Source organism: Lagenorhynchus albirostris, chromosome 5 (genome assembly GCF_949774975.1).
Source record: "Lagenorhynchus albirostris chromosome 5, mLagAlb1.1, whole genome shotgun sequence".
NCBI lineage: Eukaryota > Metazoa > Chordata > Mammalia > Artiodactyla > Delphinidae > Lagenorhynchus > Lagenorhynchus albirostris.
Genome location: NC_083099.1, coordinates 96,972,516 through 96,986,296, shown reverse-complemented (window position 1 = coordinate 96,986,296; position 13,781 = coordinate 96,972,516). Strand labels below are relative to the sequence as shown.

The 13,781-nt window shown below is 37.4% G+C and overlaps 1 protein-coding gene across 1 annotated transcript in view; it reads right to left on the bottom strand.

Annotated features, from left to right (window-relative positions):
• The window catches only part of IMPG2 (interphotoreceptor matrix proteoglycan 2), a 68,955-nt gene that overhangs the window by 22,948 nt on the left and 32,226 nt on the right, over positions 1-13,781 (bottom strand). The window contains exons 8-10 of the mRNA XM_060149371.1: positions 10,541-10,599; positions 8,056-8,076; positions 1,089-1,333 (exon numbers count right to left, since the gene is read on the bottom strand). Coding sequence (XP_060005354.1) covers positions 1,089-1,333; positions 8,056-8,076; positions 10,541-10,599 — 325 coding nt within the window. The remainder of the gene's footprint in view (positions 1-1,088; positions 1,334-8,055; positions 8,077-10,540; positions 10,600-13,781) is intronic.

Genomic DNA, 13,781 nt, shown 5'->3' with positions numbered 1-13,781 from the left:
ACTATTTCCTTTTCGGCAGAAAGTGCCTTTGAAAAATGGGGTAAGACACCAGAGAGTTTATCACTATACCAATACTAAGCCATAAAGTTAACAGAGTAGATTGTATAATTTAATTCAATAAGATTTACTGAATCCTTGATAGTTACCATGGACTTTGATGAGATTGAGGCTATAAACATTAATAAAGTCAAGTTTCTTTTGTGGAACTGTTCCCTATGTCACAGATAAATACATATTATAAAACAATATGAGGGACATTTATATAATGTATGTGAACACAGACAAAAAAGAAAATAATTTTGCCTGGAGGAGAGAAGGAATCAATAAAAGCTAAAAAGAGAGGATTGTCAGAAAGGTGATCTGGTGCATACACAAAAATAGAAGCAGAATCTCTCTTATTTCACCTGTTCACTGGCATAAAGGGATCAAACAGAAGTCAAAGACCCTATTTTTGGAAAATGTAAGTATTTTCCAAAATTCTTTTTCAACTGTGTATTCAGTTATCTTGTCTTCTATGGAAAACAAGTAGCATGAGATCAAAGATGAACATATCTTTTAAGATGATTGAGTCACCTAGAAAGCTGCAGCCATTCAGAACTCTGAAGCTGGCAAAACAAACAGAAATGGATTTTAGGAATAAAATTCTGAGCAATTGAAATGTACATCTACTGAAAGGTCAAAGCACCTGAATTAGTTTGTACTGGATATCCTAAAGCTTTTGTTAAACTTGCTTGGAAATTCTGAGAGAACTGTTGACCTCTTTTTTAGGACACCTTCTAGGAAGTAGCTCCACCACAGGCTCCACATAAAAGGAAGACCTCACTATGTTGTTTATGGATTTAGTTTCCTAAACAACCTCATTTTGCCTATGGCATATCTTAATCCTCATGCCATTCTTCCACCAGAAACCCCTGATTGATCTACCCAAATTATCTGCATGGCTAAAGCACCATTCACATCAGGATGGCTTCTGTCTCATGCAGTCTAGAGAGTGCCAGAACCATAAATATTTCTGGAAATTAGTTTTCCCAGAATATACTGGAAAAGAAACTAAAACTGTACAAAGACTTAATGGTTATCCAACTTACCATCAATAAGCTGAAGGGAGTCAGGATCCAGATTCAAAGAGGAGGTCCCCAGCAAAACATTCTGGTGCAGTGTCTCAGCAATATAATCTCTGAAGTTACTAATTGTATAAACAGCAGTGGGCTTATCATCCAATTCCACAAGACCATGGTTCTCCACCTTGTTGGAGTGAAGGCTAATTAGGTCCCAGGTGGTATTGCTGATGGCATCACCATTGAAGGTAACTGCATAGTGAACATCTATGCCACTATGGATGAAAAGAGAAACAGATTAGGTCCCACCAAGGAAACACAAAGAAAGGAGCTTTGAACCCACCAAGAACAAACATTAGACCTAGAGGGAGAGTCTCAAAAAGCATGGATTCCATCACCATTCTCTGAAGACTCTGGGCAACCTTTAGCCATCCCCTTCTTCCCAGAGAACAGAGGGTTATAGATCTAAGAACATGGAAAGGGGTCTAAGGAGGCCGCAGAGTCAACCCTGCACAATACCTGAGCGTATTCTTCCCCCATGTTCTCACCCCTTCAAAGCCAACTGCTCCTTTTCCCTATCAGCCTGCTTCCTTCTTTCCCTATTAGCCTTCTTCCTACCTGATTTAAAAGAACAAAACAAAACAAAACCCTCTAACTCTACTCAACAATGGGAAATCCTCTCATATCTCTTTATTACTGTTGGTGGATGAATTATGTACTCCACAATGGGGAGTGAAGCAATGAAGAAGCTTAATTACTATGAACTAAAACATAGTTGCCTACTGTGAAAGGAAAATATGAAATATTTGGAGATAAAGCAAATTGATGACTTTTTTAAAATATCATGCTAGAATATTTTCTAATATGACAGTTATCTAAGTCTCTCAGGAGACATACTTTTGTTTTATAGCACAGACAATTTACAGTCCTATAAAGTTTAATAGTGAATTGTAAAAAAGAACTACTAAAATGTGATGGGTTTTTTGGCCTGATAGAACGATAAATCCAAAGTTTATGATTTTACTAACCAGTAGGGCATTTAGCAATGTTGTGTCTAACTTAACAATCCTTTCCCAATTAACTATATATACTTCTTTCAAATGCTCTAGAAACTAGCTCTCATTTTTCTGTTGGTTCCCTCCTTAATGTGCTGAATAAAAGTTTGACAAGTGCTAAGAAATAACTTTGTCTGGGAATGGGGCCTTTTCACTATCTTTCCACAAGCAAAGAGAAGATTTCTTGGAATAAAGGATAAAGTGAAAATAATTAGTAGGACATGATATGTCATTTGATATTTTCTTAAATAGTCATTTTGAAGAAACATCAGAATATAAAATTTTTAAGCCAACAGAATTACTCCTTCTAGACACTCAGATTTATCTAACAGCTAAAAACTAACATTTTTGTAAGTGCTTACAATGTGACAGGTATTTCACAGGCTTTAATCTCACTTAATATTCATAATAACCTTATGAAGGTTTTATTACCTTCAGATTATTATTAAGAAACCGAGCTTTAAAGAAGTTAAAAGACTTGCCTAAAATTTCACCATATATAAGGGATAGAGTCAAGATTCAAACACGGATCTGCCTGACTCCAGTACCTGTATTCTGAACTACTTTGCTACACTCTCAGTAACTTTAATTAAACTACTACCAGAAAAAAGTCATTATGAGAATGGCTTTGCTCTACTCATCATTCTGGCTTCCAGCCAGTCTATGAGACACAGCCATCAGAGGCAGTACCCAGCAAGACACACCAAGATCCCTCCAGAGGAAAGGAGAATACCACCCTCCCAAAGATAAACCACTGAAGGCAGATGTGCAATGGAAATAATCTGCCACCTTCAGACATTCTATAGGAGCAAAATGATGCCCAAAGCAAAGCACTCAAATAAATTAAGCACTTCCTCCTCTGAGCTCACTTATATATTCCTTGATTATAGCCTTTGTTGTTTTGTAAAAAGATTCTGTTTATAGTGACTGCCTTGCAGTCTCTCCTTGAGTTTCTATCTCCAACGTTTGGCTTGGTACCTGGCATTAAGTGCCTATCAAATTAACAGAAATCTATACCTGCCTGAATATAAAGAGAAAACTGCAGCCTAATTAAGGTATTCATATATCTCAAAAAAAAGTGTCAGGATAATGAGAAGTGTCTCATAGAGTCTAGAAAAAGGGTTAGTCAACCAATTTATGCTACCATTAGTGAAAAGTTTCTGATCAGTGTATTGTGGCTTCCTTGTAACACAGATCCCTAGACTGGAGACAGCTGCAACAGGCTAGCATGACTTTGATACTGGCCATTAGGATCACCCAACTTCCTTTCTCTGATCTCAAGTTTGCAAAAGGAACTTTTGATTATAATTCCCTACAGACTGTCCTATGGGGAAAGAATGCATGAGCTAAGCCAATGCAATAATTAGTCAGTTGGCAGATATATTTCTTGCTTTAAATAGATCAATCGGCATTGTATTTTGTGGTTTGGTTAGCATAAATTGGTCTCAAGAGACCTCTCCTTCCTGGGAACACTGGCAGTTCTGATCTTGTCCAGGGCCTACAGGGGAAGCCATGAAGGTGTTACCCCTCACCTGCCACAGAAGCAGCCAGGCATGATACGATGTTCCTGTCCCACTCTAAGGTCAGTAAGGTTTTCCTCCCAGATCTGATAAGCTACCACTTCCAACAGGGTGGTTTAGGGAGCTTTAAAGTGGTAATTGAGCATTTTGACACCCGGATGCCCTACTAAGTGGCGAGACATCTGCTTGTCATCTGTAAATTCCCTCAAACCCTTAATTTTTCATATCGCAATATGTTGATTCATGAGTAATTCCTGATCTCCTTTTGTAAAGAAATAAATCCAGTAAAACATGCTAAAATAACCAAATGATGGCCCCAATGTGAAATAAAATAGTATGAGGGACACTTACTGGTCACAACTTACCACACCACATGTGTCCCAAGCATTTAGGACACAATATCTGGCTCACAGCAGTTCACTAAATACTTTTGAAAATAATGAAAAAACAAACGGTCAATTTTATTCAGTAATGCAGGCAGATAAGACCATTGAATTTGTGCCACTTAAATGACAGTATGTGATACTCCTGACTTAATCTGAAGGGTTTTTAAGTCTCTAAATATGAAGGAGTAATTTTTCACCCTAAAGAGCATGCATATTATCCTCATACATTTGTGTCTTCTGGGTAATGATTTTAGGGACACTGCTTCACAGCCAGAACCCAACTCTGTGAGGATGTGCATGCTCTTTCCAAGCTCTGTGGGATGGACCATGCCTACATCTCCAGAAAGGTGAGCTTCTCCTAGGGATCTATGCCCAACCTATTAACATGTTAATATGGCTCTAAGACTCTAAGGCTCTAAGGAAGCAGTGATAAGGGAAAAAATGGAGAAGAAGAAAAGGTTGTGCCAGTTAGCACTTGAGCTACAAAGCAAATCAGACAAGGAGAGTCAAGCCTTTACTGAGAGCCTACCATGTGCTTTGCATGACTTTTAAATAGCATAGGGAGAAGACCAAGAGAAATGTTCCTGGATCAAGAAAGCTGAGCAAATCAGGCAGTCTGGGTTGATCACTAGCCTTACTCTTTACTGGCAAAATATAATTTGTCTCCTAATGTTTCCTTTGGACTTCTAAAAATAACACTTCTAATATCATCTACTTTGTCTAGTAAGGATAAATTCTTTAAAGAAGATAAAATGCCTCACAGAGATACTGCAATTTATTACCAAGTTTTTGTCCTGGAAAGAGAACTCAAAGTAATGCTTGACGTATCAGAAAACCATTTATTCTCAGATCAGAGAACTTCAGCATGACCCAGAACAGACTTAGTTCTGGCATGGTAAATGGAATACAGAGACATCTCAAGATGAGGAACAGAATAAAAGCCAAGAGAAAAAGAAAGTACATAAGACGCAGAATGCACACTGGTGACAAAACGTTATCTGACTGAAGAAAGCTATGCTGGCTCTCTGCACTCAGCAACTCCAAGTTAACCAACCATCACCATAGCATCATCTTTCATCTTCTAAACTGAAACGACTGCTATGTAGAGGAAAGTTTCTCTGTCTGACTGCTATTTCCAGAGACATCAATCATGTGGAGGTGAAATTTACCCTTATTCCTCACCTCTAATGCCCTGATTGGCTGTTTGATGTGTGCAGGTTTTAAATAGAAAAAATAATGATACCACATCTCGTGACAACTGATCAAACTAAAGATATTTCAGAGAAACTCAGACATCCCTTCTTCTCTCATACTTCTATTAGGAAGAAGGTGCATACTTACAAGGCCTGGAGCTGAATTTTTGAAGTGTGTGTACCAGGCAGATATTTTGTTTATTCACTTCAAATGGGTCCTAATAACTTAAAATAATGTGTGCATCTTGAAAGAGGTACAAAGCAAATAGAAAATTTCATGTGTATATAAATGCTTATGGAGAGAGAGAGGGGTGTTACATATTATATAAATAGACTATTTCTGTGCCACACATTCATTCACACACAGCTCAAAATAAAAGTATACCAGAAAGTTATGAATAAACTCCACCAACTGGTTAATATCTGACAATACTGAACAATTTTAGAAACTGTACTTAGGTTAACAATTCTATCATAAAATCTAATGGTTTCATATTGAATTGTTGTCTGTGTCCCGATAGAGAACTTAGCACTCAGCAACTGAAACCATTCTTTGATCACAGGATTAACATCAGAATTCGGGTTGTTTTAACATTCTAATCTCCCCAAGAGGGCAGCAATTAAACAATCTTTTGGTTGAATATTGACCATCAACACATATATCTATAATATAAACACACAGAGTAGTCTGCATATACTAAGAGTACAGAAACCCAAATCCTGATTACTTTGGGCAAAATATCTGATACCCTCTAGTCACGTAAGCTACGTCAAATCAGTTTGCCTCTCTAAGGCAAAATTGCCTCCCCTCCAAAAGGAGAATGAATATTCTCATTTTCACTATCTGAAAATAGCGAAAAAAATTTTCACTATCACTATAGTGATATCACTATCACTATACAGGGATATAAGAAAATAAAATGAAAAAACAAAAGAACCCGTACTTTGACATATCTCTGAAAGCACTTTTAATTAGACTGTGTTCCTACATGATGGAGACCAACAGTTATTCATTTTTGCAGGCACAAGGTTTGCCCAATTAGCAGACACTTAGTGAATATTTGCTAAAATAATATAAATGAAAATGAGGAAGTCAGAAAGCCCTTTTCAAATATAAGATATTATATTTATATCTTATATAAATGAAGGCATAATGACATGGATTGACCTGGAGTGTATTACATTTAGTGAAATAAGTCAGACAGAGAAAGATAAATACTCTATGTTATCATTTATATGTGGAATCTGAAAAATAAAATAATCGAATGAATACAACAAAACAGAAACTGACTCACAGATATAGAGAACAAACTAGTAGTTACCAGTGGGACGAGGAAAGGGAGGAGGGGCAAGATAGGGGTAGAGGATTAAGAAATACAAACTACTATGTATAAAATAAATAAGCTACAAGGATATATCGTACAGCACAGGGAATATAGCTAATATTTCATAATAACTTTAAATGGAATATAATATATAAAAATACTGAGTCACTATGTTCCACACCTGAAACTAATATAATACTGTAAATCAACTATACTTCAATAAAAAAATAAAAATATTTTAAAAAGATATTACAATGAAGAAATATTACCGTATCTCTAAACATCTCTGTACTTAGCTTATGAATTTGCTTCATGTTTTCTATATTATGGTTATCAATCTTTCAAGAGAAAGTAAATTTTAAATAAAGTTGAGTTCAAAGATAAAATGACAAGCAACCTTCACAAGGGGAATTGACTATGTTTTTATATTATGCTTCTAAGAAGTTCCAGAGAGCAGCTGTTTTCGCAAATGAACTATGATAGAGATCAGCTTTCTCCCTTTCATTTACCACTTAAAATGACATTTGATTATATTATTCAATGACAATAGTATACTTGAAAGTGTTTTCATTAATGCCAGTTTTTATTCCAATTTTAAATTAAGTATAACTCAATATTTTAAAGTATTTGTCGTAGGCTATATTGTACAGCACAGGGAATATAGCCAATATTTTACAATAACTATAAATGGAGTATAACCTTTAAAAATTGTGAATCACTATGTTGTACACCTGAAACTTATATAAAATTGTAAATCAGGACTTCCCTGGTGCTGCAGTGATTGAGAGTCTGCCTGCTGATGCAGGGGAAACGGGTTCGTGCCCCAGTCTGGGAAGATCCCAAATGCCACGGAGCGGCTAGGCCCGTGAGCCATGGCCGCTGAGCCTGCGCATCCTGAGCCTGTGCTCCGCAACGGGAGAGGCCACAACAGTGAGAGGCCCACGTACCGCCAAAAAGAAAAAAAAAATATTGTAAATCAACTATACCTCAAAAAAATTTTTTTGATTTAAAACTAAATAAAAATAGATTAAAAAATAAAAGTACTTGTCAGTCAGCAGCCTATGACAGAAGTCTGTAAACTACAGCCTGTGAGCTAAATCCAGCCCACTGTCCATGAGTTAATGGATTTTATATTTTAAATGGTTGAAAAAAATCAAAATAACAATATTTTGTGACGTGAAGATCACATGAAATTGACATTTCAGGGTCCATGAATAAGTTTTATCAGAACACAGCCACGCTCATTCATTTTCAATATATTGCTTACATCTACTTTCATCTGATAGTGACAGAGGTGAGTAGATGCGACAGAGGCTGTATAGTGTGAAAAGGTTTGAAATATTTACTATCTGACTCTTAACAAAAAAATGTTGGCCAACTCATCTGTAAGGAGATGAACAGTGATACTGGAAGTAATAAAGAAATTAAGCCACACTCCCTTGGACCTTGGGCTACCATATTTTCTGAACTACCTCCTCATTAGGTGGACAGTATATAAAGTGCCAAAAGTTACTCTACCTGCCATTTTCCTTAGGGGATCTGAAAACAAAAATGGAAAGTGTTAAGCAGAGTTTAAGAGCGTTATAATTGTCATATAATTCATCAAACTACAAGTTCTTAATGTATTTCCTCTGAAATATTTCTTTAAATGAAAATGCTTGTATATACTAGATAATGACAAATTCCTGTACACTGAAGGAAGATAGCAAAGGTGGAGAAAATATTCTATTTTAAAATCAATAGTCTTTACTGTCTTCAAACTTGTTAAAAATACTTTTAAACAATTAATATATGGTTATCTCTTTATAAATAAACTTTTTTTCAGTAGATCAGCAGACTCCAGCTGTTGGCACTAACAAAATTGGGAATACTTTTGGGGGGATACAATGTGTTATGTGGTATTAAAATGAATAAAAGAAAATCAGATGGTATATAGTAAGGTTCTAAGGGGTTGGGAAAGGTCAGGACTGATTAACTTATAGGATATTGCATAGCCTTTAATATTTATTTATTTAATATTTATTTATTTAATGTAGTAGAACTTCCCATGTGCTATGCATTTTACAAAAATTAATTCATTTAATCCTCATGAAAACTTATTAAGGACCATGAACATCCCCATATTACAGGTAAAGAAACTGAGAAACAAAACAACTAAATAATTTACCCAAAGCACTTAAAAGTATTTTTTAATAAAGCAGGATTAATATAAATTGTATAAATTATCTTTTTTATACAAAGGAGAAGTTAAGGCTTGTTAATTTATCCAAAACCATCCAGCCAGCAGTGCCAAAGGCAGGATTTAAACCTAGACAAGTGGATCCCAAAGGCCAAGTTGCCTTTCAAGTGCTGCCAACTGAGAGAGGACTTCAAAAGCCTCACCTTCTCAGGCTCTCAGCTTTAGTCACAGCTGGAGGCAAGTATCCTGTGCAAAGGGCTAAGGCTGAACTGGGAGACAGGTCATGGTGTGAAAGTAGGTGGAGGGTCAATTTACCATGCTTGCCCTCGCCCCTGCACCAATAATTAGCCGAGTGTCCTTAGATAAAACACTTAAATTCCCTGTGCTCTGGTTTCCTTGTCAGAAAAAAAGGAGGATAACAATAAGTCTTTCACAGCATGGCTGTTGGGATTAAATGAATTAATATAAATACTGGCACACTGTGCTCGTAAGTGCTTGCTGTTATTTCTGGAAAACCCAGAAGTTGTGACAAGACTATGCCAAAGATGCATACACTGTTAATTATGCTCATGCTCCCCTGCATCCAACAGGTGGGCCACAGCTACCACCCACATGCTCCAAACCTTCAGAGGACTCAGTCGAGCACAGAGGTTAAGAGCGAGAGCTATAAAGTCAGCCACTTTGTTTCAAAATCCCTCTTATGCTCTAACTTAAAAACTCTCTGACCTTGGGCTAATACTTCCTCCTTTTAAACCTGTTTGCTCCTCTGCAAAATAAGTATTAATAATGATATTTTTGCTGAAAGAGTTGACGATTAAGTGAGCTCAGGAATGTGAAGAGGCCAGAAGTATTCACTCAGTAAATGTTCACAAGTATTATGCTGCAGGTTGTAAGTAGGGAAGAAATGTCTTAAAAAGAGGTGTCTGGGGCTTCCCTGGTGGTGCAGTGGTTGAGAGTCCGCCTGCCGATGCAGGGGACACGGGTTCGTGCTCCGGTCCAGGAAGATCCCACATGCCGCGGAGCGGCTGGGCCCATGAGCCATGGCCGCTGAGCCTGCGCATCCGGAGCCTGTGCTCCGCAACGGGAGAGGCCACAACAGTGAGAGGCCCGCGTATCGCAAAAAAAAAAAAAAGAGGTGTCTGATTTACCCAGAACTGTTATGTTGATGAACACATCCCTTCCAGAGCGGTCATACACGGAGACGTCAAAGTCACCTTAGTGTAGCACTGACGAGCATTAGGAGCACGCTGAGGTCACATCTAATCTGACTTCAGGCTCCCTTCAGTGCCAAATAAAAGCAGTGTGACTTGTCAGCAGCAAGCTGGGGACATGAATTCCTAAGTTCTTACCCTGGCCCAACTACAATTTAATATATCTCCTTGAATATATTATTTTGCCTTTTTCTGACTCAGTTTCTTCATCTGAAAAACCAGCATTAGGAACATGAATTTATAGGATTGACATATACACACTACTATATATAAAACAGATGACTAATAAGGACCTACTGTATAGCACAGGGAACTCTACTCAATACTCTGTAATGGCCTATATGGGAAAAGAATCTAAAAAAGAGTGGATATATGTATAACTGATTCACTTTGTGGTACACCTGAAACTAACACATTATAAATCAACTATACCCCAATAAAATTTTAAAAAATAAATTTTTTAAAAAGGAATATGAATTTAACAAAATAGTATTGAATTACAGTATTCACATCATTTTGAATCATTGTTAGAGTATACATAATAAACACAAAACGATATTCCATTTGAAATAAAGAGTTCCACAAAACATGTGCATTTTTAAAGTCTATTTACCTAAAGTCAAGTACATGAATGTCCTTGTAGCCCAGTAGCCCAGTAAATGCATTTTCCACCTGTTAAAAATAAAAATAAACTTTATAGCTATGTAGAAGTGTAAAAAAAGTACATAGAAAAAATGCTTTTAAGAGTCGAATATAAAGTGCCCTGTTTACAGCCATTAGAAGCTTGTACACACATATGGATATATGTGGATCAGAAAGTTAAGAAAATTATAATTGTTACAATGTTAGAAAATAGTTTTTACATCACTGCCACATTTTCCTTTTTCATTTTGATTTTTAAGGTTTTGATGTGCTTTAATATTAATTTTTTCCAAATTATAAAAAACACACTTTTATTGGCAAAGCACTGTTTTTTCCCTTATGTGATGAAATGTGAAAAAAGGACTGGTTTCAAAGAAACTGTAATAACATTTTTTAATGTAATTATATGGATTAGAAGTCTGGCCACACATGGACATATATACACTACCAAACGTAAAATCGATAGCTAGTGGGAAGCAGCCGCATAGCGCAGGAAGATCAGCTTGGTGCTTTGTGACCACCTGGAGGGGTGGGACAGGGAGGGTGGGAGGGAGACGCAAGAGGGAAGAGATATGGGGATATATGTATAGCTGATTCACTTTGTTATAAAGCAGAAACTAACACACTATTGTAAAGCAATTATACTCCAATAAAGATGTTAAAAAAGAAAGAAATCTGGCCACAGCACACACGCTAACACACAGTCAGGTGCTCATTTCCTCTAAGTGTGAAATGTCTGGTGGCATCTGTTTCCTACTCCTACAACACAAGGGACTGTGAACACAGCTAACTTAAGAAAGAAATCTGCAGACCTGGGCTTAGGCCTTGTTGACTGCTTGTCACGAAGGAGGTTATAAAGCAGTAACTGGTCAAAAGATCAATTTATGAGCATCACAACTGCAGGAACCAGTTTTATCACTGAGTTTTTAAAATCAAGCCACATAAATCAATATAAGCTTAGTGACTAGAGTGGGGGGAAATGCTAGATTGGACCAAATACCTAAAAAAATCAGTTACGCATAAACACATATTTAACAAAATCAAACATTTTATCCACAACATTTCAGAAGGTGACAGTCTCACCAGATGAGTCACTAGGGGGCCGACACTAGAACAAGAGAAGTTGTTAGTGACATCTCTGGGCATCTGCTTTTAAAACCAAGTCCACACATAATCAGGAGAATGGGATTTTCTTAAAATCTTGGTTCACCAAAGATACGCCTTGCAGATAAAGAATCCAAACATGTGAAACTTTTTAGCTATAATAATTGCCTTGTTTCATCCTCTGAAAGAAAACTGAGAAGTACTATTAATTCTCGGAGGATGAGGCTGGGGATAGAATCTGCAGGACTAGGAATCCAAAGACTGAGGGTTAGTGCCAGCTGTTTTTACTGGCAGAGTGGCCAGGCGCAAGTCTTCTTTCATATGATTAATGCTGCCCTGCCCACCAACCACATTAGTTTTTGTAAGGTTAAAATGAATGTAGCTGAAAGTACTCCATTAATTGCAAAATGCTGTACAAGTGCATGTTATTATTAATAATAAACCCAACTCATCTGGGGTTTTGCCATCTCTTGATTCAAATACATATATGTATTCTAATTAATCATATCCAGTTAGCTATGTACAGGTACCCAGCTGTAATAAAGTCATGCCACTTTATTAACATCAAGATTAGTAACAGGTACAATTTACGGAGTGACTGCTATGTACCTGGTGCTTTGATATAACATTACTTCTAATCCTTTCAACAATACCAAGAGATACATGTCTTTCCCATTATATGGTTGAGAAAACTGAGACTCTGAGATGTCAACTAATTTGTCCAGATCATGCATTTGGTAAGTGACTGAATCCAAATTTGTTCAATCCCCAATCTTTCTACTGAAATACATGCCTCATCCTCTTTCCCCTGATAAATATGGTTTTAAAATTGGGACCAGGACTAGGAAAACTGTGAGGCTCACCACAACTTCTCACCTGAATTAAAATGAAGGGGACTCTGTATTGATATAAAGGAAGGAACACTTTCAAAGGAAGGAGGAGACCTGATTTTCCCTTCTACTCCTAGAAGCTGAAATGAAATGACCATGAACAAGTTACTTGCCCTCCTGGGTTTCATCTATAAAATGGAGATGATTACCCACACGGCTGCTGTTAGCAAACGGACATACAGCAGGCTGCAGAACACAAAGCACTATGTGAGGACACTGCGTTGATTCCGTGTCTGTTGTCAGGTATCCACACTCCCAAGCCTATCACAATGACCTTTCCCTCTCTGATGTCATTCTTGGTGATGTCCCAAGTTTATCTTACTCTTCTCCTCATAAAAGATAAAAAAAATAATAAAAAAAAATGTAACGGCTCCCGAACCTCAATCCTCCCAAGCAGGCTTTCTTTTTCCCTGTGTCTTGCAATATTACCTAAGAAATAATATTGAAGGAACAATTCCTGTGACTGTGTCCTGAAGGGAGAGAGCTTGAGGGCCTCCTTCAGTTTGCAGTAAACATGGAGACAGGACCTTTCAGAGACATGACCCTGACCCTGCAGTTCCATACAAAGAAGTGGCTATTCGTAAACATTTTATTCCAGGTAAAAGGACGGGGATATAGAAAAAGGCCAGAGAAGGAACGGATCCTTCATCACCCTCAAATCACCTCAAGCCAATAGCTACCTTTACCTCATAAAGTCCCTGCTGGAAATGTTTTTTCAGAGTGCTTATTAGACTTTCTCTAAATATGCAGTCATTCAGCACGACTGTATACCCAAACACTGAGGCTTATTAAAGGTTCCTTAATCCAAGGGCAGAGAGAACCAAACAGCTGATCCAAGACACTATCTGATGCCAGGTGGCCACTGGCCTGGCTGACATTTCTTCCACACACCATACAGCCTCACAACTTGGCCACACAGCTAGGAAATTAATCGTCTGGCCTACATTCTCTGTGTCTGATGGCTGCAATAATGCTGCTTGGCTGAGAGATGCACATTTTTGTTTCTTGTCTAAACAGTGTAAAGAGAAGGAAATTAGTCCAAGGTAATGGAATTGAAAAACTTAGCCAAAGAGAATTCCATCGAGAGCGATGGAAAAGAAATAAACAGGAAGGAATGATGTGCCCTCTCACTGGACAGAGAGAGGAGATGGGCACTCAGTGACTTACAGTCTATACAAGAGCAAAGGCACACAAGAAGGGGGCCAAGAATGGGTCATT